General features: G+C 42.8%; 1 protein-coding gene and 1 long non-coding RNA gene across 2 annotated transcripts in view; both read left to right on the forward strand.

Moving 5' to 3' along the window:
* The window catches only part of LOC145357037 (uncharacterized), a 447,747-nt gene that overhangs the window by 363,856 nt on the left and 58,281 nt on the right, over positions 1-25,610 (forward strand). The gene's annotated exons all lie outside the window — the stretch shown is intronic.
* The window catches only part of LOC145357036 (plakophilin-1-like), a 59,304-nt gene continuing 58,281 nt past the window's right edge, over positions 24,588-25,610 (forward strand). The window contains exon 1 of the mRNA XM_080210088.1: positions 24,588-24,943. Within this exon, the coding sequence (XP_080066214.1) occupies positions 24,760-24,943 (184 nt within the window). The 5' untranslated portion in view covers positions 24,588-24,759. The remainder of the gene's footprint in view (positions 24,944-25,610) is intronic.

Genomic DNA, 25,610 nt, shown 5'->3' on the forward strand with positions numbered 1-25,610 from the left:
GCAATAAATGCTGACCAGCCAGTGACGCCCATGTCCCATGAATGAATAAAAAAATTACCAACTATGCTGATCTTCATAGAATCCCTACAGCACAGGAGGCCATTCAGCTTATTGAGACTGCACCAACAACAACCCCACCTAGATCCTATCCCCATAATTCCACATGTTTAGCCTATTAATCCCCCTGACATGAAGGGGCAATTTAGCACGGCCAATCCACCTAACCCGCACATCTTTGGGGTGTTGGAGGAAACTGGAGAACCTACCCAGGCATGGGGAGAATGTGCAAACTCCACACACACAGTCACCCAAGGCCGGAATTGAACCTGAGTTCCTGGTTGAAGGAGGAAATGGTGTGTATTCTGAATCTAACTTGTATTAGACCCGACCAGGGAGAACTTTATGAAAACATCTGTTAGAAGTATTCAATATTCAAGTAGCCACACACAATTTTTTTTTAAATTATTTCAGGTGTTGTCGGTAAAATAACACCCCAGACTGTTAGTGAGTCAAAATACAGTGGTTTTTATTCCAAAGCTTTGGGGAGAAACTGGCTCCGATTAAGAATTACCAGACTTCTCATAGAACACAAACACAAGTGGACATTTATACATTATGAGCTGCAGCAGGAATCACGATTCAAAGTTCCAATTCCTGCCAGACCTCCAGTTCTTCCTTCTGGGTCGTGATGCAGCCCCAGAGTTCATCAGGAATTACAGTCCTGCAGGCAGGACACAGGAAACTCCTGCAGCAGTACCAGCATCCCTTATTTGAAGTTACTTGTGCGATCATGGCTGTCCTAGCAGGACTCTTCCTGTTAAAAGCCGGTAACATGATCTGCCATCAGCAGCTGTTAAAAGCCGGTATCGTAATCTACCATCTGTGTAACAATTCCCATTAATACAAACAGGTAAGATTTGCAATGTCTACAAAATAACAGTCACATTCAACTATCAGCAGTTATAAAAGTTTCACACACTTTAACATGAACAAATAACTTATATTACTGCCAGGAACAGTATAAGCTTAAGGAGATCAGTCATGAGGAAGGGTTATGTTAGTGACATATTCTCGGTACAAGATCCATTAACCCTTTCCCTTCAGGTACTAAATGCATTCAGCTTTTCCCTACTTCACAGGTTGTATATGACAATCATTGCATTAGTTGAACAGGACATACTGAACAAAATGAGCACCATATCTTACATAAAGCCTGATCATTTTAAAAATCTACTCACAAATCTAGGTAAAATGAAAAAGGGATTATATTTTCACTGCCGCTAAGAAAGTAGTTATGACCAGAAAGGTTTATATACAAATCATCATGTATTGCTCACAGATATTAGGAAATTTTGGAAAATATCCCCTGCTGTTCATAAAATTTAGAATAAAACAACCCAAGTGATCTGTACCCAATCTTACACCTTAAGTGTTCTCTTCCTCCAGCACTAACTTATGTAGCATAAACATATAGCTTGTGCAATGTGCACTGCAGCAATTTACCAGATCCACTTCAACAGCACTTCCTAAATCCACAATCTCTTTTTTATCTAGAAAGGCAGCAGGGACTGCAACAGTTCAAGAATGCAGTTCACCATCACCTTTGAGAGCTTTTTGAGATGGCAGTAGAAACATAGAAAAATAGGTGCAGGAATAGGCAATTTGAGTCTTCAAGCCTACTCCGCCATTCGTTATGATCATGGCTGATCGTCCAACTCAATGGCCTGATCCCGCCTTCCCCCCCATATCCTTAGATTTATAGAGATATATCTAACTCCTTCTTGAAAACATACGGTAGCAAATCCCACAGGCTTACCACTCTCTGGGTGAAGAAATTTCTTCTAATTTCAGTCCTAAAAGGTTTACCCCATATCCTTACACTATGATGCCTAATTCTGGACATTCCCACCATCTGGAACATCTTTCTTGTATCTACCCTGTTTAGTGTTGTTAGAATTTTATAGGTTTCTATCAGATCCCCCCCACTTCATTCTTCTAAACATCAGCAAATATAATCCTAACCGACTCAATCTCACCTTATATATCAGCCCCACCATCCTAGGGATCAGTTTGATAAACCTTCTCTGCACTCCCTCTACTGCAACAACATTGTTCCTCAGATAAGGGAACCAAAATTGCATAAAATATTCCAGCTGCGGCCTCACTGAGGCTTTGCATAATTATAGCAAGACATCCCCCCTGCTGTACTCGAATCCCCTCACGTTGAAGACCAACATACCATTCGTCTTCTTTACCGGCTGCTGTACCTGCATGCTTATCTGGTGACTGGTGTACCCAAGTCTCGGTGCACATTACCCTCTCTCAATCGATAACCATTCAGATAATAATCTATCTCCCTGTTTTTGCTATCAAAGTGGATAACCTCACATTTGTCTACATAAAACTGCATCTGCCATACATTGTCCAAATCACACTGAAGTATCTCTGTATCCATCTCACAGCTTCAAGTCACCTGCAAATTTGGAGATATTATATTTAGTTACTTCATCCAAATCATTAATACATATTGTGAATAGCTGGGACCTGAGGTACTCCGCTAGTCACTGCCTGCCATTTGGAAAATGACCCATTTATTTCTACTTTTTGTTTCCTGACTGCCAGTTTTTTATCCTTCTCAATATACTACCCCTAATCCCATGCACTTCAATTTCACACCTTAGTCCAAAGACGTGTGGGTTAGGTTCATTGGCTATGTTAAAGAAAGCATTCTTTCTGGTTGTACCACAGCTCGGTATAGAACATAGAACATTACAGCGCAGTACAGGCCCTTCGGCCCTCAATGTTGCGCCGACCAGTGGAATGAATCTAATGACTCTCTAACCTAAATTAATCCAATGTTATCCATATGCTTATCCACTGACCATTTGAACACCCTTAAAGCTGGCGAGTCCACAACTGCTGCAGGCAGGGCATTCCATGCCCTTACTACCCTCTGAGTAAAGAGCCTACCTCTGACATCTGTCCTATAATTACCACCCCTCAGTTTAAAGCTATGTCCCCTTGTGTTAGCCATCACCATCTGAGGAAAAAGGCTCTCACTGTCTACCCTATCTAACCCTCTGATCATCTTGTATGCCTCAATTAGGTCATCTCTTAACCTTCTTCTAACGAAAATAACTTCAAGTCCCTCAGCCTTTCCTCATAAGACCTTCCCACCATACCAGGCAACATCCTGGTAAACCTCCTCTGCACCGTTTCTTATGCCTCCACATCTTTCTTATAATGCGGCAACCAGAACTGTACGCAATACTCCAAGTGCGGCCTCACCAGAGTTTTGTACAGTTGCAACATGGTCTCACGGCTCCGAAATTCAATCCGTCTACCAATAAAAGCTAACACACCGTACGCCTTCTTAACAACCTTGTCAACCTGGGTGCCAACTTTCAGGGATCTATGCACATGCACACCGAGATCTCTCTGCTCGTTGACACTACCAACAGTCCTTCCATTAGCCCTACGTTCTGTACTCCTGTTGCTCTTACCAAAGTGAATCACCTCACACTTTTCCGCATTAAACTCCATTTGCCACCTCTCAGCCCAGCTCTGCAGCTTATCTATGTCCCTCTGCAAACTGTAACATCCATCCTCACTGTCTACAACTCCTCCTGCTCTGCAAGGAACTACAAAAGATCGTGAACGTAGCCCAATCCATCACACAAACCACCCTTCCATCTATTGACTTTGTCTACACTTACCACTGCCTTGCAAAGCAGCCAGCATAATTAAGGAACCCACGCACCCTGGACATTCTCTCTTCCACCTTCTTCCTTCAGGAAAAAGATACAAAAGTCTGAGGTTACACACCAACTAACTCAAGAACAGCTTCTTCCCTGCTGCTGGCAGATTTTTGAATGGACTTATCTTACATTAAGTTGATCTTTCTCTACACCCTAGCTATGACTGTAACACTACATTCTGCACTCTCTCGTTTCCTTCTCTTTGAACAGTATGCTTTGTCTGTATAGCACACAAAGAACAATACGTTTCACTGTATATTAATACATGTGACAATTATAAATCAAATCAAATTGACCCTAGTGTCAGGTGGATTGGCAGGGTAAATGCGTGGGGTTACATGTATAACGCTTGAGTGGGATTGTGATCAGTACAGACTTGATGGGCTGAATGGCCCCCTTCTGTGCAGTAGGGATTCTATGATTTTTATGAATCTCTTCTGTGGGAATCTCTCTTTGTTGAAAACCTTCTGAAAGTCTGAATAAACCACATCCATCAACTCCCTCTCATTGAATCTACTAGTTACAATCTCAAAAAATTCCCGTGGGTTTGACAAGCATGGTTTCCCTTTCATAAATCTGTACTGACTCTATTCAATTCTACCATTGTTTTCCAGGTATTCTGCTATAAACCTCTGACAATGGGCACTAGAATTTTCCCCACGACTGACATCAGGCTAACTAATCTATAGCTAGCCAGCAATTCACACATCCGATGAATTAATTTGAAAAAGGTACATAGGAACATCACCAACTCCACATATTCCTCCAAGTCATACTTCATCTGGACTTGGAAGCATACTGCTGTTGCTGGTAAAATAATACCCCAGACTGTTAGTGAGTCAAAATACAGTGGTTTGTATTCCAAAGCTTTGGGGAGAAACTGGTTCCTTACAATAGATTACCAGACTTCTCATAGAACACAAACACAAGTGGATATTTATACATTATGAGCTGCAGCAGGAATCACGATTCAAAGTTCCAATCCCTGCCAGACCTCCAGTTCTTCCTTCCTGGGTCGTGATGCAGCCCCAGAGTTAATCAGGAATTACAGTCCTGCAGGCAGGACACAGGAAACTCCTGCAGCAGTACCAGCATCCCTTATTTGAAGTTACTTGTGCGATCATGGCTGTCCTAGCAGGACTCTTCCTGTTAAAAGCCGGTATCATGATCTGCCATCAGCAGCTGTTAAAAGCCGGTATCATAATCTACCATCTGTGTAACAATTCCCACTAACACAAACAGGTAAGATTTACAAAGTCTACAAAATAACAGCGACATTAAACAATCTGTCTTTATACAAATGAGAATTAAAACATGTAAGACATGAACAAATAATTTATATTATTGCCAGGAACAGTATAAGCTAAAGGAGATCAGCCATGAGGAAGGGTTATGTTTGTGACATATTTTAGGTACAAAATCCATTAATCCTTTCCCTTCAGGTACAAAATGCATTCATCCTTTTCCCTACTTCAATGCATCAAAAAACTAAAACTTCCACGCTAACAACACTGGGAGAGCATCTGGACCAGATCACAGCAGTTCATGAAAGTCAGACCATAAGAAATAGGAGCAGAAGTAGGCCATTCGGCCCATTGACTCTGCTCCGCTATTCAATGAGATCATGTCTGATCTGATATGATAATTCTCAACTCCACTTTCCCACCTTATCTCCTGAACCCTTGATTCCTTTACTGATTAAAAATCTGTCTATTTCAACCTTAAACATTTTTATCAGTATCTCACCTGAAGACACCATCCACCAGGTACACAGTACATACTCTTGCAATTCAGCCAACATTCTCTACCTGATATTCTGCAGGAAAGGATGTTCCGAGGCATGGTACACTGGGGAGACCATGCAGAAGCTACGACAATGGATGAATGAACATTGCTCGACAATCACCAGGCAAGAGCGTTCTCTTCCTGTTGGGGAACACTTCAGCGGTCACGGGCATTCGGACTCTGATCTTCAGGTAAGCGTTCTCCAAGGCGGCCTTTACAACACACAACAACGCAGAGTCACTGAGCACAGACTGATAGCCAATCTCCACAAATATGAGGATGGCCTCAATCAGAATCCTGGGTTCACGTCACACTCTCACTTTCTCGGTCTCAGAATTCTTCTCCCAACCACCCCAGTGTCCCAGCTATCCTCTACTTTTAACCTTTGAGTGAGCCAATGGAACAAAAATGAACTAATTAAAGTGACAGCCTGTTAAAGGGGCACGCATCTCCAAATTATGTGTGTTCAAAGTCAATTAATACCGATCACCCGATTCTTTTAACCAGTCCAAAGATGTGTGGGTTAGGTTGATTGGCTATGCCAAAATTGCCCCTTAGTGCCCTGAGATGCGTAGGTTCGAGGGATTAGCGGTAAATATGTAGAGATATGGGGTAGGGCCTGGATTGTGCTTGGTGCAGACTCGATGGGCCGAATGGCCTCTGCACTATAGGGTTTCTGTGATTTCTTTCTGTGATAATAACCATAATTGACAAGATGTTACCATTGATGAGTGGAGCTCTGTTGATTACCATTCGGGAAAAAAAACTACGTGCTTATAGTTCACAATCCTTGTAAAGAAGAAGTAGATATTTTGTTCCACCTTTCTCAGAGTAACTGACTCAGGTTTCTCAGCCCTGATGACACTATTTGTTGAAGTAAATCTCATTGTCTGTATGCAGCTGCAATGATTAACCTTTTAAATAGAGCAGCATTATTGATTTTCTTGGCTTTTTGTGAATCATCTATACCAAAATAATATACAAAATAATGGTTGGAATGCGAGTCTTTACAGGTAATCAAGACCTAAAGATACAGACAATGTGAGTGGTTGAGCACATGTTAAAGAGGTGTGTATTGTCTCCAGACAGGACAGTTAGTGAGATTTTGCAAGCCCAGACATAACTTGATTACCTATGAAGATTACTCTGTAAATTGAGTTTGTGTCTTTATATGTCCTGTTTGTGAACAGAACTCACACTTACCTGACGAAGGAGCAGCACTCCTACCAAATAAACCTGTTGGACTTTAACCTGGAGTTGTTAGACTTCTTACTGTGTTTACCCCAGTCCAACATGTGAGAAACACAGCTCACAGTCAAAAAAATTTAGTTGAGTCAAGTTCCGAAGGAGCAAGATATTTTGTTTAACGTTCTTGCAAGACTGGGTGTCCAAAAAATAGGCACACCCTACATCGAGTTTAAGCAAGCATTTTATACTATTTTACAAGCATATTAATCAATTACAATATGTTGTTCTCCCCTAATTGGTGGTCTCTGTCCTATTAGTGAGTTGTCATTCCCCTATTGGCTCATGGTGCCCCACGTTCCCGTCCCCTCTACTCCCCTTCTAACCACGTTTCTTGTTATCGCAAGAGTACATATTATAGTGTTTATTCAATATTCTTACTTGATTAGTTCTCCCATCTGTCTTATCTAAAACTATTTAACATGTCCAGCTCAGACCAGCTGTAATCAATCTTCTGCTAACTTAATTCCGATGTCCTGACTATCAGTGTCCTTCTATGGTGTATAGATATATGTGTTAACAGCACCTTTACCTGTTGTTCACAATTCCCCCTTTTTCTTTTAGTTTGCTGTTAACGCATTCATTGCAACTTCTCACATTTCAAATTTCTGGAGCATCTTTTCCACTGTTTTATCTATTTCATCATGCAGTTCATTCCCTATTTCCAATAAGTTCATTTGTTCCCCATGGTCTACTACAGACATTTTCTTGGTTATTGTTGTTTCAATAAACTGTTTGACTAGTCCCCTCACACAGGGGATTATGCAACACCCCACCGTTACCAGTACCCTGGCCACTATTATTTAGGAGGTCAGTGCTGACACCACCATTCCTCTCCGTTTTCCAAACCAGGACTCCAACCAGTCAGTGAATACGTTGTTAACCCCAGAGTTTTCTGCTATCTCCTCAGCTAAGGTCGTTAGTCCTTGTAAGGCTCGGGTTATAGAGCCATCCGGGGCCGTATTGTTTGGGATGAAGGTACAACACTTTCCCCCCAATATTACACACACCCCTCCTTTCTCTGCTAGCATCATATCCAAGGCCATCCTATTTTCCCATGCCATTCTACTAGTGATGTCTAAGTTGTTCCGCCAACCCCCGGACAGCATCCCTGGTATAGTTAATGAATCTCTGTTGGTTATAATACATATAATTTATCCAATCCACGTTCTTATTTACTGTCACCCACCAAAACAAGGGCTCAAATCCAGCCGCAATCTAATTCCTGGCTTTGAATTCATCCGGGACTCCCCGAGGCACTCCAATGGGATCCAGGTATATCTTTTCATCAAAAGAAGTTCCTATTGCTGACCTTTTGTTCTTCCTGATTGTTTTGGATCCTTCAAATGCCAGGGTAAATGGTATAGCCAATTGGACAATTGCACATGTACCCTTCCACCGGGGGGGGGGCAGCAGAGTTGGCCTCAGTACCCTTCCTCCACAATACCACCATAAATCTGCCCTGGGGATGTTCAGTGATGAATAGTTCCCTCCCGTCCCGTTCTCCGTAATGCTACTGATCTCTAAGCATGATTCCAACTCCCCCATACTATGAGTTAACCCTGCCCCTTGTCTGTTCACGCATGAGGTGTGATTCACAACCGTAGCGAGAAACTGAGGGGGAGTCTTTAAGTTCTTTTCTTTTACAGGAGGGAACATTAGAGACAGGGATGTGCAGTTCGGGTTGCCCCATGCTCCCTTTTCTTGATACAGGGCCAACATGCACTCCATACCTCTTCCGTCGCGTTTCCATCCCAGGGGGAAGGGTACTATTCGAGCTACTGGCCTCCCAGATGCACAGACATAGCAATTGCTTTTATTTAAGCTTTTTACAGTGTATTTGACCCATTCTACCCAGGCATTGGTCTCCTCATATCCAGTCTCTATTTCAAGGGTCTGTCTCAGGTTTTTTTACCTCTACCACTCTTACTACCCCTGGGTTGTTTTGAGGGACCTTCTCCTTCTGGTCGGGTGATTTCAAATTTTTATCTACATAGATTCGGAAACAACATTTCAATTCGCTATCTTTTCCTCCCTCCTTTACCCTGATTCCAAATACTGCCTGATGCAGTTGTTGGTCCCTGGTCCAGTTACCTGTAAAGAAGGGTCCACCGGCTAGGGAGTACTGGGAGAGGTTCTTAGGATCTAAGACTGGACCTCTTATTTCTTCGGTCCAATGGGCCCCTTTTATGGTTATATATATGGGGTTGCATTTCTTGCCTAGGCATTCTGTTCCTGGCCGCATACGTTTCTGATGAAGGGATATTATGGTAGGGAGTGTACCCCAAGGATGCTCCCCATCTGCATAAAATTGTAAGGATTCAACCGAATATTTTCGCTGGCTCACCAAATCCCCACATACTACCAGGGAACACAGGTCAGTCTCTACCACCTGTGGTGTAGGGAGATCCAAAACCGTGACTGAGCTCATAGTGTTCCCCTGTTCCGTTTCTAACTCATCTGGATCATAACCCATACTTGCAAGAACTCCTGGGGACAAGAGGAAGGGGAGTATTACCAAAATTATCTCTTTCATTCTATCTCTTTTCCCGTTACCTTTTAGGGGAGAACCTAACTCAAAACAGTTCTTTTCCCGCGCTCCTGCCGCTATTAACAATTGGTTACTTAGAGTCTTTTAAACTTCAGCTTCAAAGGTTCTTCAGCAGGTTCGACCGTCCATGTGTTAGAGTCGTCTGGGGGTTTTACCGGTCCCTTAATTCTGGTGTGATGTGTCCACCCCTTTTCTGCAGTCCTGATCGCTGTCTCAGTTGTTAGGAGTACTTGATATGGTCCCTCCCATTCCGGTTGCAGCTTAGGTTCTTTCCAGGACTTTACCAGGACCCAGTCTCCTGGTCGGATCGTATGTACTGTGAAGTCGAGGGGTGGCATCTGTGACAACAATCCTTGTTTCCTAAGGAAGGATATGGAGGAGGACAGACCCAGTATATATTCCTTTACAAATTGATCGTTCATTTCAGGGACTGGTAACTCCCTGGCTGCTCCCATATACGGCAGTCCGAACATTATTTCATAGGGGGATAAACCCAAATCCTTTCGGGGAGCTGTGCAAATACGCAGAAGTGCTATTGGTAAGCATTTGGTCCAAGGAAGTTTCATTTCTATTATTAGCTTAGATAAATGTTTTTTTAAGGGTCTGGCAGACCCAATCCTCATCCGAACCGTACTTTGGCCAGAAGACGGCCGGACTTCGGTTTGGTTCCTTTACCCAAACAAAACAACAATATTTAATCATAGTCTTCTTGTTTTTATCCTTAGTGCTAGTGTTATAATCCCAATCTTCCAACATCCATCCCAAAGGACTTTCTGCAGGGATGTTCCCTGGGGCCCCACCCTTCTTCCGCAGTTTCCCGGCACCTTTCCCTGGCCTGGGGGACTTAATCTCACTCCCCCCGCCTCCCATAGTTTACCTACCACGACCCGGTCATCAAGGCAATGCTTAAAAGTCAATTTTCTTACCTTGGTTCGTGCACGACATTGCCCGACCACGACGATGCCTATCGTCTCCCCCTTACTCGTTCGGAATGACCTTCCTAGGATTCTCAACAGTCCGCTGGCGGAGAGGCCCACCGACGAGTACTTGGGACCATTCAAAGGAGGAACGGGACGCATCTTCCCAGTCGTCGCCGGCGACAGTCCCACCAGGGATGTTAGGATCCCGGACGAGCCCCCAATTGTGAGAAACGCAGCTCACAGTCAAAAATATTTAGTTGAGTCAAGTTCTGAAGGAGCAAGATATTTTATTTAACGTTCTTGCAAGACCGGGTGTCCAAAAAATAGGCATACCCTACATCGAGTTTAAGCAAGCATTTTATACTATTTTACAAGCATATTAATCAATTACAATATGTTGTTCTCCCCTAATTGGTGGTCTCTGTCCTATTAGTGAGTTGTCATTCCCCTATTGGCTCATGGTGCCCCACGTTCCCATCCCCTCTACTCCCCTTCTAACCACGTTTCTTGTTATCGCAAGAGTACATATTATAGTGTTTATTCAATATTCTTACTTGATTAGTTCTCCCATCTGTCTTATCTAAAACTATTTAACATGTCCAGTTCAGACCGGCTGTAATCAATCTTCTGCTAACTTAATTCCGATGTCCTGACTATCAGTGTCCTTCTATGGTGTACAGATATATGTGTTAACAGCACCTTTACCTGTTGTTCACAAACGCTGGCATTTCCACAACATGATAAAGTGAATCCACCCAATCTGTCACAAAATCAGAAACTGAATATTCACCGCCTTAAAAACTTGTGTGATTAACTGTAAGCACATCCTGTAAGTATTTGTTTTGGTAAAAAGCCAAGAAAATCAATGATGCCGCCCTGATTAAAAGGTTAACCACTGCAGCTCAATACAGGCAATAAGATTTACTTCAACAAGTAGTATCATCAGGACTGAGAAATCTGAGTCAATTACTCTGAGAAAGGTGGAACAAAATATCTACTTCTTCTTTATAAGGATTGTGAACTATAAGCACGCAGAGTTTTTTTCAGAATGGTAATAGCCGGAGCTCCACTAACCAACGTTAACATCTTGTCAATTATGGTTATTATAGATAAAAGAATCAGATGATCGGTATTAATTGTCTTTGAACACACGTAAGTCAGAGACGCGTGCCCGTTTAACAGGCTGGCAATTTAATTAGTTCATTTTCTTTCCACTGGCTCACTCAAAGGCTAGAAGTAGAGGATAGCTGGGGCACTATAGTTGGTGGGAGAAGAATTCTGAGACTGAGAAAGTTGTCAGTAAACTCTCTTCACAAAAAGAAACTCTTGTTTTGGCTTCACCAAATGGCTTGCACCCTATTAACAAGCAAGAGGTAAAGATTATTGGGAAAACTAATGGATACTGGGCCATCATCAACAACCTGAGCTCTCAGCTTTTGTGTCAATGCATATTTCAAATGTAAGGTATTTTCATTCACATGTAACTAAGATCACTTTTTATTACTGAGTGCTATCGTGACAACTATAATTCCTTTTGAACATAACAGTTCACATCCATGATTAAAAAGACTGAGCTCATTAATTACAATGGAGCAAAATTACTCTGAGGCCCAGAAATTCAATTACACCCAAAAACAGATACAGCAGTGGGTGAAGGACGTGCTGAGACTGTCTGTTCAACGTGGCCACAGGAACAACATGAAAATAGTGCTGTCATCTCTCTCCTACTCCTCACAGCCATTCATAAAATGGGGTACAGCCCTTGCCTGTCTAGGCTCTGTTACAGTATTTCAGTTCTTTAGCAATAAACTCAAATTCTTTCAGTTTGCATGTTTGGAATGTCCCTTTAAATGCTGGAATTGAGACAAACTCATGTAGTTTGGCATCGTGCCCGCTGCTGCTGGGAAGATGATAATGAAATGACAGAGCCAGTAATGGATGTGCTTAACACATTTTGGAGTTTCCCATGTGCTATTGTACTCCCACACTCCAAACACACCTATTTTTAAAACGTTTTACCACAACTTTTCAGATTTATACAACATAGTTAACGTAAACAATACCTCAAGTCGCTGAATCCTGAGGAAAGATTGAAGCTGAGCCCAGAAAGGGAAGGAATGGCCACCAAAATATGAAAGATATGCAACCAGAAGTTTGTCCAGAGTTGGAATTTGAGGAAATTAGGAAGGTTGAAGAGTGAAATTAAGGGAAAGAATTCAAAAATAATAGGATCCAAGTGTTGAAAGCACAATTGCTGATGAGAAAAAGGCAGGGGCATGAAAGAGGCTGGAGTTCGGATTAGAGAGTAGCCACAGGGGCTTAATGTTAGAAACATATAGGGAGGGATAATTGAACATTTTGGATAACAATTCATTTCTCTCAAGATTTTTATTGTTAAAAAGTTATTACTTCAAGCTACAGGTTTAAGGCAATATTATATTCAAGATTTGCAACGTTAGGGACCCTGGCCATTTTAATTAGCCTCAAATGCTGAGATCCTACTTAAATAGGCTAATAACATTGGGATTGGCCCATCAGTTAGCATTTGTGGAGAGAGAAGAAATGTTAATGGTTTAGCCTAGACACAGATTGGGGTCTTTCCTCTCTACACATCTGCTGTGTATTTCCAATATGCTAAGCTTTTATTTTAGATTGCGTACAATTGCGCTGATTCCTTTTTGAAGAAGATAGAGGAAATTAATTAAAATTAAACGCATTATTTTCTATTAACAGGCTGATGCTCTTAAAGTTCAAAAAGGGTGTGGCTTTCAAACTGATACTTAAGCAGCAATAATGCCTCTGCATTATGAATGAGCTAATAGATATTTGAACCAAAATTGCATTTATCATTGGAGGAGTCCAGATATAACAAACCCTAAATTGTTGTAAACTTATGCAAGTGTGAAGCCTAATGCCATAAAGGACACAAATGAGTATCCCCAAACTTAAGAAGGATTGATATAGCAAAACTGATTGCATCTGAGTGGAAAGTTAAGTAGTGTAAGTATCAGTGAGCGTAGAAAACATCTAGCAAACTGATCGACTGTGTTTAAATTAGTAAGAACATTAAAAAAAAGTACACAGTTTGGTCCTTTAAGGCTTCCTCTACTATTCACTAAGCTGATCTTCTATTTCAACATTACCTCATACCCCCTGGTTCCCTTATAATTCATCCTGTAACCATGCACTGAATAATATGCTCCCAAATCGCAAGCACTCCCCATCTCCGGTATCATCGGACATTGAATAGCTTTCTTGGCAATCTTTCATAATATGTCAGGTGGGCAGTCTTAAATGAGTAGCCTGCCTGTGTTATTTAAGTTCCATTTAAATGTGTATTTAAGGTGACTAATGACATAATTGACTGCTATAATACACTTCATCAGCAAAATTGGTTTGCGTCATGTAGTGCTCCCGTTTTTAGAAGGGGAAGCTTGTTAGTGCAGGTTTAAAATGTTCAGCAGAGCCTGAGTCTCAAATTAGCAGTTTAGAGATCGGAAACTGCGGCATGCTCAATCCCAGGAGTAGAATTTCCTTTTCAAACCCTCAAATTGGAATCATCTTCTTCAGTTGCTTGGTGCTCTATTTATCTCCTGTTCATTTTCCAGGACTATAAAGAGGTTGAGGAAAAATGGAAATTGTAGGCTTGAAAAGATGGGTGAGATTGTATTCATTAGCAAGTTCAGCTTATTTAATGGCATAACGCTAACTCTTTATTAACAGAGTACATGGCAGCCCAAATGCTGTGCTTATCTCTCATCCACGCATTCTGCCAACTTTCCACCCTCCAACTGGAACAAATAATCAAAAGCACGTAGATATTATCACAGACAGTGAAGTCTTTGTTGCATCCAGCTATTTTAGAGCTCCAGTCAAACTCACTTTCCTCCTGCATTGACGACCGTGCTCTTTAGCACTCTGGCATAAGGTTAGTCATAACAAGGCCTTGATGCACCTTGGCCACCCTTGTGAAGTCATTGGGCCTCTTCTGCCATTGATACAAGGGTGTCCTCACCAGACCAACACTGCTGACCCCCCTGGGATACCTCCTCCCTGAAAGCATACGTGTGGCTATGCTGCCTCTTCGTCTCCCCACCTCCCCCCAAGGCAACAGCTGGTCAGGATGGTTGAACACTGCAGATAGGAGCGCTCTGAGAGTCAAGGGGCTTCTCCCCTGCCTGTTCCCTCACTACAATAGTGCAGACATATCTGGTGGGAAATTTCAGACAACTTCTCCGTGCAAAGATGTGGAAAACTCCTTCAGGTTTAAAAAAAACAGTCTATGCAGTGGCAACAGCAGAATTCAAATAAATAAACACCCAACCTTAAAGTAGCTAAAGTTCAAATAGACTTCCAAACTATAAACAATGCTGGCATATGCTTGGTCACCTTGACACTGTCCTGTGCCAGGGAGCTATTTAAATTACTGGCCATGATCTTGTTCCAGGTCACAGCCAAAATCCTCAGAAACCGGACATCCCACCCTAGATCACTGTTTGGGAGGGATGTTCACCACCTGCACATTTCAAACCTGTCCTCTGCTTGCAACTGGATCAATTAATATGGCAAGTTGAACGGCAGGCCTAGAAGTTGAAAAGTTGCCCACTTCTGGATCTTTACTGCCCATCCAACATTGGGCCATATTATTCTGTTCCATGCCTCCTCAATGGCTATGAGATTAAATCTATTTAGTTTTATCTGTCGTATTTATTAATCTGATTTCATGTGAGTTCTTTATGCTTTCAAGTACAGTCTTTTAGTTCTTTCATTTTCCCCTCTGTCAACCTTAGTCTCTACAGCCATATCTTGAATGGCTTCTTGAATACATTGAGCCTGTTGAGCTAGCATGCAATCATAGAACCACTACAGTGCAGAAGGAGACCTTTCAGTCAATTGAGCCTGCATTAATAACAATCCATCCCAGGCCTTATCCCTGAAACTCCATGTATTAACACTGCAAATTCCCATGTTAAGGGGCTATTTAGTATGGCTAATCAACCTGCCCACAAGTCTATGGACTGTGGGAGGGAACCCAGGCAGACAAAGGGAGAATGTGCAAACTCCAGACTGACAGTCGCCTGAGGCCAGAATTGAGCCTGGATTCCTGGCTCTGTGAGACAGCAGTGCTAACCACTGTGCCGTCCAACCCTTTTATTCAGTATTTGAAAAGCAGAAAGCCATGCAAGTTTGACTCATTCATTTGTTAACACGTTATCTGAATCAGAAAAAGGAAAAATTTTGAAAGTAAACTGCAATAGTCACAACAGTAGTGAATTGCAATTGTAAAAAAAGACACAATGACTTTTTTGCTATTGGCAAAAATCAGTGATATGAAACAGGGCAGATTAACCTTTTTGAGTACTGAATGTCCCTCCAAATGTGCACATTCTGTAATTGCTAAAAATGTTTTTTTTTGTCAAGCTTTTCATCTCTTGTTAACCCACTCTGATTATTTTTAGCCAACTCACTAATCAGTTCTATATCTTTTGATATTTCCCTTACTGCCTCTGAATTTAAACACTGTTGAATTCTCCTTGCTCTTGGGCTTCTGCCTCTGTGCTCTCTAATGGGCCTCCACTACTCTCCATGTGCTTTTGGGCCTCCAGAGTTCTTTTTATTCCCACTGCTCTTGCCAGCCACTCAGGCCTCCACTTCTCTCACTGTGCCAGCAGGACTCCATGGCGCACATTGTGGCCTTTCCTGTTCTCACTTTGTCCTTGGACCTTCACCGCTTTCAATGTATTTTTGAACTTCAAAATCTTTTATCCCAGCTGCTCTTGTGGACATTTGAGTTGTTACTGATCTCACTGAGTTCTGGGTTCTCTATTGCTCCCTTTATCTCTAGTTTTAAGGTTAAGTTTATTTATTGGCGTCACAAATGATTTACATTAACACTGCAACAAAGTTACTGCAAAAATCCCCTGGTTGCCACACTCGGGCGCCTGTTTGGGTGCACTGAGGGAGAAGTTAGCATGGCCAATGCACCTAACCAGTATCTCTTTTGGACTGTGGGAGGAAACCAGAGCGCTCAGTGGAAAACCACAAAACCACGGGGAGAACATGCAGACTCCGCACAGACAGTGACCCCAGCTGGGAATCAAAACCAGTGAGGCAGCAGTGCTAACCATTGTGCCAACCATTGCACCACCATGTCGTCCACCACTCTCACATGAAGGATCTGGATTGAGTAAATGAAAAACACCTTTGTTTCCATTGATTGCAGGGTAAGGGTGAGCACAGATTTAAAGTGGCTGCCTGAAGAATTAGCCATGGGATGAGGAAAAAAATGATCTACGCAATGAATGTTTATGATTTGCAATGTTGCAATGCACTTTCTAATAGCTGAAGATCAAATAAGAATCCTCAAAATAGAACTGAATAAATAATTAAAGGAGATCATTTTGTTGGGGTATGGGAAAAGAGTGGCACTGTCGGGATTACTCTTGGAATAGCCCACATGGGTATGACAAAACGAATGACTCCCTTCTGTGCTGTTGTCATGATCACGTGAGGAGGGGTGAAATGTCTCCCCTATTCCAAGTTTGAGTTTAATTTTGTGAAGGTAGAAGTCTTTGTCAATACAACCGAAAAAGTTTATTTATTAGTCACAAGTGGATTTGCATTAACACTGTAATGAAGTCACTATGAAAATCCCCAAGTCCCAGTACTTACACTTTCCAATTAAAAATAATTAGTCAGACAGATTTTTTAAGGTTAACCAAAGAACAAAATTAGTTCATTGAAACTATTTCCAGAATTTCTTTTTATAAAATGAGGTAAATTGCAATTATCATTCATAAATCACTCATGCTCTCTATGAACCCACACACTAGCACAGGTGGTACAATAAGAGAATAGCTTGAGGTTATTTTTGTGAAGAAGATGAAACAAATAAGTATACAGTTAACTGTTTTCTGGCTGCTTTCAATGTGATGATTCCATGTTGCTCTCATTGCGCTCAGCTGTCTTTATAATGTAGTTGTATGGGGCAAGTTTCCACATTTTATTCCCAAAAGATTTCATTTGCCGTAAATTTCCCCTTTCAGGATGGTTACTTTGTAAATCCAGCCACAATACTTTTGAGAGAAAGAGAGAGACCAAACAATTTTTTTGCAGCCTGTTTAGGTTCAGCATTCTTATTGCTGACCTTTCTTTTGCTTTGAACAGTCTCTTAAAGTATCTTGCTGGCTGTATATTCCAAGGGAAGTCCTATTAGTCTCTACAAACTGCAGTATTTAGGACAGGTAATTGCATTTTTATGTCTCACCTCAGAAACTTTCCAGGCTATTGTAAAGCCAATAGGAGAGGGGGATGAAATCTTACCAAAAATTTCCAGAGTGTTTCCCATCAATGGCACTAGTGTGTTTTCAGGCTGAATCTTATGCCTCATTAGTGATCATTTTTATGCCCATGACTTTCACGCCATTCCAGCAGCGCATTCCTGCTGATTTGCCTGCCCTGCAATGACTTAACTGCTGCAAGCACTGGGGGGCTCCATATATACAGCACCTGGTCCACAACAACTGCAGGGGATGGCAGCTGGAGTCATGCCCGAGCCGACAATAACCACATGTTTTGAGGAGTCAGCTCTCAAGATGGCCAGGGAGGAGGAAGAGCATGCCTGCAGTACTGGTGAAGTGGGGGCAGCAGAGAAATGTGAAAATCCTCAACACATATGCTGTCATAGAACATAGAACATTACAGCGCAGAACAGGCCCTTCGGCCCACGATGTTGCACCGACCAGTTACAAAACAATGACCCACTAACCTAAACAAATCCCTTTTCGTCCATAAACCTATCCACGGATCTCTTAAACGCCCCCAAACTAGGCGCATTTACAACTGCAGCAGGCAGGGCATTCCAATCCCTCACCACCCTCTGGGTAAAGAACCTACCCCTGACATCCGTCCTATAACTACCACCCCTTAATTTAAAGCTATGTCCCCTCGTGCTAGATTTCTCCATCAGAGGAAAAAGGCTATTACTATCCACCCTATCTAAACCTCTAATCATCTTGTATGTTTCAATAAGATCCCCTCTTAGCCGCCTTCTTTCCAGCGAAAACAACCCCAAATCCCTCAGCCTCTCCTCATAGGACCTCCCCTCCATACCAGGCAACATCCTGGTAAACCTCCTCTGCACCCTCTCCAAAGCCTCCACATCCTTCCTGTAATGTGGGGACCAGAACTGCACACAATACTCCAAGTGCGGCCGCACCAGAGTTGTGTACAGTTGCAACATGACGCTGCGACTCCTAAATTCAATCCCCCTACCAATAAACGCCAAGACACCGTATGCCTTCTTAACAACCTTATCTACTTGACTCCCAACTTTCAGGGATCTATGTACACATACACCTAGATCCCTCTGCTCATCCACACTATTCAAAGTCCTCCCGTTAGCCCTATACTCGACACATCTGTTATTCCTACCAAAGTGAACTACCTCACACTTCTCCGCATTAAACTCCATCCGCCACCTCTCGGCCCAGCTCTGCAACCTGTCTAAGTCTTCCTGCAAACTATGACACCCTTCATCACTATCTACCACACCTCCGACTTTGGTGTCATCAGCAAATTTACTAATCCACCCAACTATACCCTCATCCAGATCATTAATAAAAATTACAAACAGCAGTGGCCCCAAAACAGATCCCTGAGGCACACCACTCGTAACCGAACTCCATGATGAATATTCACCATCAACCACCACCCTCTGTCTTCTATCCGCTAGCCAATTCCTGATCCAATTCCCTAGATCACCCCCAATCCCATACATCTGCATTTTCTGCAGAAGCCTACCATGGTGAACCTTATCAAACGCCTTACTAAAATCCATATACACCACGTCCACTGCCTTACCCCCATCCACCTCTTTGGTCACTTTCTCAAAAAACTCAATAAGGTTAGTAAGGCACGACCTACCCGCCACAAAACCATGCTGACTATCTCCAATCAATTCATTCCTCTAATCGCAAGTGGGTAATCTATGTTCTCTCTGTATCCCCTATTATTGCATTGATGTCATCTCCTCCTTCTCTTCCAGGCCAGACCATCCTCATGCTCCCACCCCCCACCCCCCCTCAATACCCCCCTCCCTTCACCCAATGGACTCCAGCAATTCAAATGGCTCTTTGTAGAAGAGCCATTACCCACATCTGGCACCAGCACAGATACTCGCACCTTGGTGGGTTCAATAAGTAGGCAGACTTCTGGCTCACTCACTGGTGAGCACCTCACAGCTGAATATCCACAGCAGGCAGAGGCAGAGACATCCCAGGAAACCAGCAATCAGAGGGATGCCAGAGCCTAGCACTCTGCTGGGTCCTTTGCCGATAATGATCATAAAAACTCAGTCTGCAGGTACAGCAGGTGATCAATAAGGCGAATGGAATGTTGGCCTTTATCGTGAGGGGGGATAGAATATAAAAGCAGGGAGGTCTTGCTGCAACTGTACAAGGCACTGGTGAGGCCGCAGCTGGAGGACTTTGTGCAGTTTTGGTCCCCTTATTTGCGAAAGGATATATTGGCCTTGGAGGGAGTACAGAGAAGGTTCACCAAGCTGATACCGGAGATGAGGGGGTTAGCTTATGAGGAGAGATTGAATAGACTGGGCCTGTACTCGTTAGAGTTTAGAAGGCTGAGGGGGGGATCTTATAGAGATAATGAAGGGGCTAGATAGGGTAGAGGTAAAGAGATTCTTTCCACTTAGAAAGGATAACAGAACTAGAGGGCACAGCCTCAAAATAAGGGGAGGGGGGGCAGTTTAGAACAGATTTGAGGAGGAACTTCTTCACTCAAAGGGTGGTGAATCTCTGGAATTCTCTGCCCATTGAAGTGGTGGAGGATTCCTCGTTGAATATATTTAAGTCACGGGTAGATAGATTTCTGATAGACAAGGGAATTAAGGGTTATGAGGAGAAAGCGGTAAAGTGGAACTGATCCACTTCAGATCAGCTGTGATCTTATTGTATGGCGGGGCAGGCTCAAAGGGCTAGATGGCCTACTCCTGCTCCTATTGCTTATGTTCTTATGATGTGTCCCTGGGTCTGGTTGTCCCACAGCAGCTGGAGGTGCAAAGGCAGAGTTGTGAGCAGTATCAGGAAGGGATGACAGTAGCCCTCCTCAGAGTACACAGCTATTTGAAGGAGTCTCATCACCTTCTATCCAAGCAGATAGTACCGCCTCTGCAGTGCATCAAGGCCAACTCCATGTGACCACAGTGAATACATTGATGCAGAACGAGCACTCCATGGCAGGAGATGTCCATACCATGCTGCAGGTCTTCAACTGTAAGGTGCAAACACTGGTGGGAATCCATGAGTGTCAGTGTCAGAGGACAGCAGGGCTTCTGAATCTCACTCTAGTTGCACCTCCATCCCATGGATGAGCACAGGGTCCCTTGGGAACTTGAAGGGAAAAGGATTGGCAGGAGTAGAGCCTGTGGCACTACAGCCACGGGACCCTAAGCATCTCCAGCCCATCTGATACCTGCCCTCCTTGTAAGCAACACATCTTTAGCCCTGACACTGAGGAGGAAAGGAGTGAAAAATCTATGCTGCCCGAAAGCAGGCCTGAACCTTCAAAGTCCTGGACTCTCGGGACACGCCCACCAAGGTAATCTCAGACAAAAGGACATGGAAGTCAGCAGGCCACCTCACCCTCAGCTGTGGATGCTGGGGATACATCTAGGCATAGCAGGAGGGTCAGGAAGATTAAGAAATTATAGGCATTTAGTGGGCACTGATGAATATAGGCACTAGTGAAGTTAGGTCACCATTTTGTGTTGAACCTTTGGCAATAAATTTTTCTTAATTCACTCACAGAGTCTCATCCCTGTGGAGTGTAAGAATGGCAGTGTTACATCCCTCATACCCTCTTGACAGCCCTTACCAAGGAAGGGCACTCCTTTAGCTGCCACATGAACAGGAACCCAGGATGGAGGATATGGGAAACGCATGTCAGCCTTCACAGCCACTTTAATGCAAAGGGTACTCCGACATGAAGGGAAAGTAAGGCCTGCAAGTGACCCCTGCTGACCCTACTTCTCAAAATGGCAGTTTTTTTCCCAAAAATATACTTTATTCAAAAATATCTCAAATAAACTATTGCAAATCTACATGGCTTTGAGTAGCAAACAATGCAGAATCAAAACATTTTTACAGATTTATACAAGTTACAATCATTACATTTCAATACTTAAAACTATATAAATGCCTCAATAAATTACTGTGTGCCGTTATTGCTTAGATTGGCACACAGGTCGAGGGTATTCTGCAGTTCCCGAGCCATCGGTCTGCCCCCGTTAAAAGGCCTTACAGTGTGGCCTTTCCCCATTGTGCCTTTGCGGTGGCTGCCCCAAGCTTCAGCGCGTCCCTCAGCACATAGTCCTGGACCTTGGAATGTGCCAGTCTGCAACACTCGGTCGAGGACAGTTCTTTCAGCTGGAAGATCAGCAAGTTTCGGGCGGACCAAAGTGCATCCTTCACCGAGTTGATGACCTTCCAGCAGCAGTTGGTATCTGTCTCGGTGTGCGTCCCTTCTCAAAATGGCAGTTCTGGGACCTCATGGCCAGTCCCGAGTTGAATTTATCTGCATCCCCCAAATCCTCTCCAGATCCCCCTGAGCATGGCACACTATGGAGGGTGTTGACTGCCTGAGCACTCTGAAGCACCAGGTTTATGCTTATGTAGACCTGTTGTAACTGGCGCTGGCGTGACATCAAGGCAGAGGCCACTGAACATTTGGTGAAGGAGGAATTCCTGGAGAGAGTGCTCACTAATGACATGAATTACAATGAACTTTCCGTGGTCCTGCTGTGTGTTTCACACCATTCCATCGGTTAGGGGGCCAGTAAAATATGAACATGGAAACTCACTGATGCGAATTGCACTTTCCAGATTTTGAGCATGTGCCCCCATTCCCCTAGACAGAGAGTATGGACTCAAATTGCCCCTGAGTTTTTCACACTCTCCAGAGGATTAAGTGTCTGTTTTTAATTCTACTTGGTGGGATGCCAGCTTACATATCGTAGTCATCTAGTAGTCCTCCATTGTTTTAAGAGGATTTCAATATATTTATAAAGGTCCAGCCAGAAAAAGAAAAATTAGAAACCATATGTGGGAATTTATGGCTTTGCTCATTTTGAAACCATAAAATCTGCCTGAGATCAATGGACTTTTCCATGATCCGCCCTCGGCCGCTCCAATTCCCATGGCGGGCAGGGCGGTAAAATTCTGGCCCCTGTCTTTAAAAAGTAATCACATCGGTGTAACATCAGAATTGTTTTATGATTCTGTGGAGGAAGAAGTCATTCAGAATTGTTCCTCTTAAGCTGAGCACATTTGTGACATTCATGATTTTCAGTTTTTTTTCCCAGGTCTCTGGCTTGGTTCCTGGCTTTGGGTGATAGCATTAAACACGTGAGAGTGAGTTAGCAGCTTTTTTTATAATTATGAAAGATATAAAAAGGCTTTGCTGATTGTATGCTTCAAACTATCGCACAAAGATAATCTCTCTTTGTCAAACATGTTTTGCATTCTTTTGACCCACCTGTTTTCATCCTGCGGCATTTATATAGACCATTTTACTCTTCCAACTTGTGAGCTCATCCATTTAGGGTCAGGTTTTGTTTAATCACATGCTTTGTTTAAACCATGTCTCATGGTTTTGAGAATGTATTTATTCTGCATACTCGGCACAATACTTTACAAAATGCAGCTGGTTAACTGATGGCCACTAGTTCAAAAGCACAGCAAGTGAATACTTTCATCTGGGTTACACCTACATCTTGCAACAAATATCAATGAAAGCTGTTAATATATCAAAAACGTGGCTGAAGGTATAGAGACAGTACGAGTAAAGAAATCATGTCGGGACTTTATTTGCTCATCACCTGTGGTTAAATGGCCAGATAAGAATTTTATCTTCTTTTCCCCCCTTCGTCTTGATAAAATAATGACTCCAGCTATTAATTACTATGGTGCTAATTATAATGGTGCTAATATGCAAGTAAAGCTTAGAAATAAATGGGGGCACTGATGCTGCATAGTGTCAGGAAACTCGGGTTCCATTCCCAGCTTGGATGACTGCGTGAGTTTGCACGTTCTTCCTGTGTCTGCGTGGGTTTCCTCCGGATGCCTTGGTTTTTCCCCACAGTCCGAAAGATGTCTTGGTTAGGTGGATTGCCATGCTAAATTCTCCCTCAGTGTACCCAGAGTGGTGCCAGAGTGTGGCAACGAGGGGATTTTCACAATAATTTCATTGCAGTGTTAATGTAAGCATACTTTTGACACTTATAAATAAACTTATATAAATGATTATTTATCATACTTGAGTGCAAAAATGCTCAGATGATTTTCATCTGTTTTGATGGTTTTATCTGCATAAAATGAACTTTTACAATAATTGTGTGGTGGATTTCGTACAAGTGCTTTGAACATGCATACATTTACACCACAGTCATTTTTAGTTTTTGATTGGGGACACTGATTCCCATGTCAATTGTCTGACGCAAATGTAAAGATAAAAGATAAAGTCATCATTGTCCCAGATGACCAGAAGCCTTTAGTGTATGAAGGAGATTCAGAGACTGAATATCTTTTCTGCTGCCAAGGGGAGTCTCTGTTCCATGTGTATATAAATTGTCCAGGTTTGCAGCTCCCTTTTTAGTCATTTGAAGGGGCTGCTCCTCAATCTTTGGTTGCGCTTCAGCCCCAAGTTTCTAATCTTTGGTTAACTGGTGTGATAGGGAGTGGGGACAGGGAATCAGGATGGGATGAAGGCGCCCTCTCATCAGCCTGCCCCTAAAAGCCTGGTTAAGAGGGCCATTAACAAGTCCAAGAAGTGGGTGGACGATGGTGTTGTCCACAACCTGTTTGCCCCTCTGCCATGGCTCCATTCACGGCTGGGTGCCTTAGGGAGGGAGTGAGTCTGCCACAACCAGTCAGTGCCATGGGGGCTGGGGGGTGCACCATTACCCCTTGGGAATGATACTTTGGTTTAGTCAGTAAAACTTCCGATTGACATTTTGTTTTAGTTGCAGCACCAGGGGCTGTCACCACCCGCTCCCCTTTAATCTTTTTAGTTCGTGGATCTGTGTTTACTCAAAGACTAGAAATACTGTGGGTAATGGGCAATTCAGGGAGTGACAGATTAATGCGGAACCATAGACCATAAAGACAACATAAGACAAGGAGAAATAAAACTGGGGAAGAAAGTTTTAACCTTCTTTGTTTGATTCATTACTACACAGAATGACAGCATTTTCTCACTCCTTCCATTTTAAAAAGTCGCTTTATGCAAAAGACTCTGACTTGATTGACAGAGGAACTAACCAAACAACCACGGACACCACCCAGGTTCATTGGTGTTCAGGTACGGAGCTCAGGCAGGTTAGAAAAGAGGATTAAACAAGTCTGAGGCAGGCAGACGGACGGGAGGAATCAAAGAGGGTGTCAGAGTGGTTGTCGAGACCAGAGGGGTGAAAAAAAGCGTGAAAATGGCTTATGTGAAGACAGTTACAGCCGCTGAAATCTTTGACTATCAGGCTAATTCCACTCTGGCTCTGCCGCCACCGGACAGGCTGAGCACCTTGGCTCGAGTGGACAGTGAGAAGAGAGTCCGCAACCAAGTGCAGTTAATGATGCAGAATAAGAGAAATCATCAGAGTCTTATGAAAAGAGGTAAGGACCCACTCTCTTCACCAACTCCACCACCCTCCCCCCCCCCCCCCGCATCACCCCCCACTTTTACTCCGATACAAGTTTTACTTTCTGCAGAACTATTATTAAGGAACAAGTCAAAATTATTGTCTTTTCCCCCAGTCTTACGTTTGCAATTATTATGCTGTAGAGATTTGAGCACCAGTACAAAACTTTATTGATGCTGCGTTAATTTAAATTAATCTGTTTTTATATATATTAATAGGATGTTTAACAACATTGGGATTTCTCTTTGTCTTGAAATGATGTTTTTCTCTGCTGGTTTGGAGTAGACATGCTTTGTTTTGGATTTTACAAAGGCATGTTTTGAATGAACATTACAGTTTACCTACTGATACATATTTCATGTTTGCATTTTGTCTAGGTCAAACATTGGCATATTGAGAATTGTACTATTGGTGGGAGGTTTCTTGAGCTGCCCCATGAGGCATGATTTATTTTCACTTGAAATCTTAAGTTACGATGACAGGCACTTATAATTTTAGTTTTTTTTACAAAATCTTGCTTATGTAAATATAATGTAATATTGCTGGTGATGCATATAATTTATAGGACAGGATGGATTTGTTATGTCCCTTTTTGCACAATTACCTCAATTTTGCCAAAACTGCTCAGTGCAATTATTATA

This window comes from Carcharhinus amblyrhynchos, chromosome 22 (assembly GCF_965287045.1).
Source record: "Carcharhinus amblyrhynchos chromosome 22, sCarAmb.v2.hapA, whole genome shotgun sequence".
NCBI lineage: Eukaryota > Metazoa > Chordata > Chondrichthyes > Carcharhiniformes > Carcharhinidae > Carcharhinus > Carcharhinus amblyrhynchos.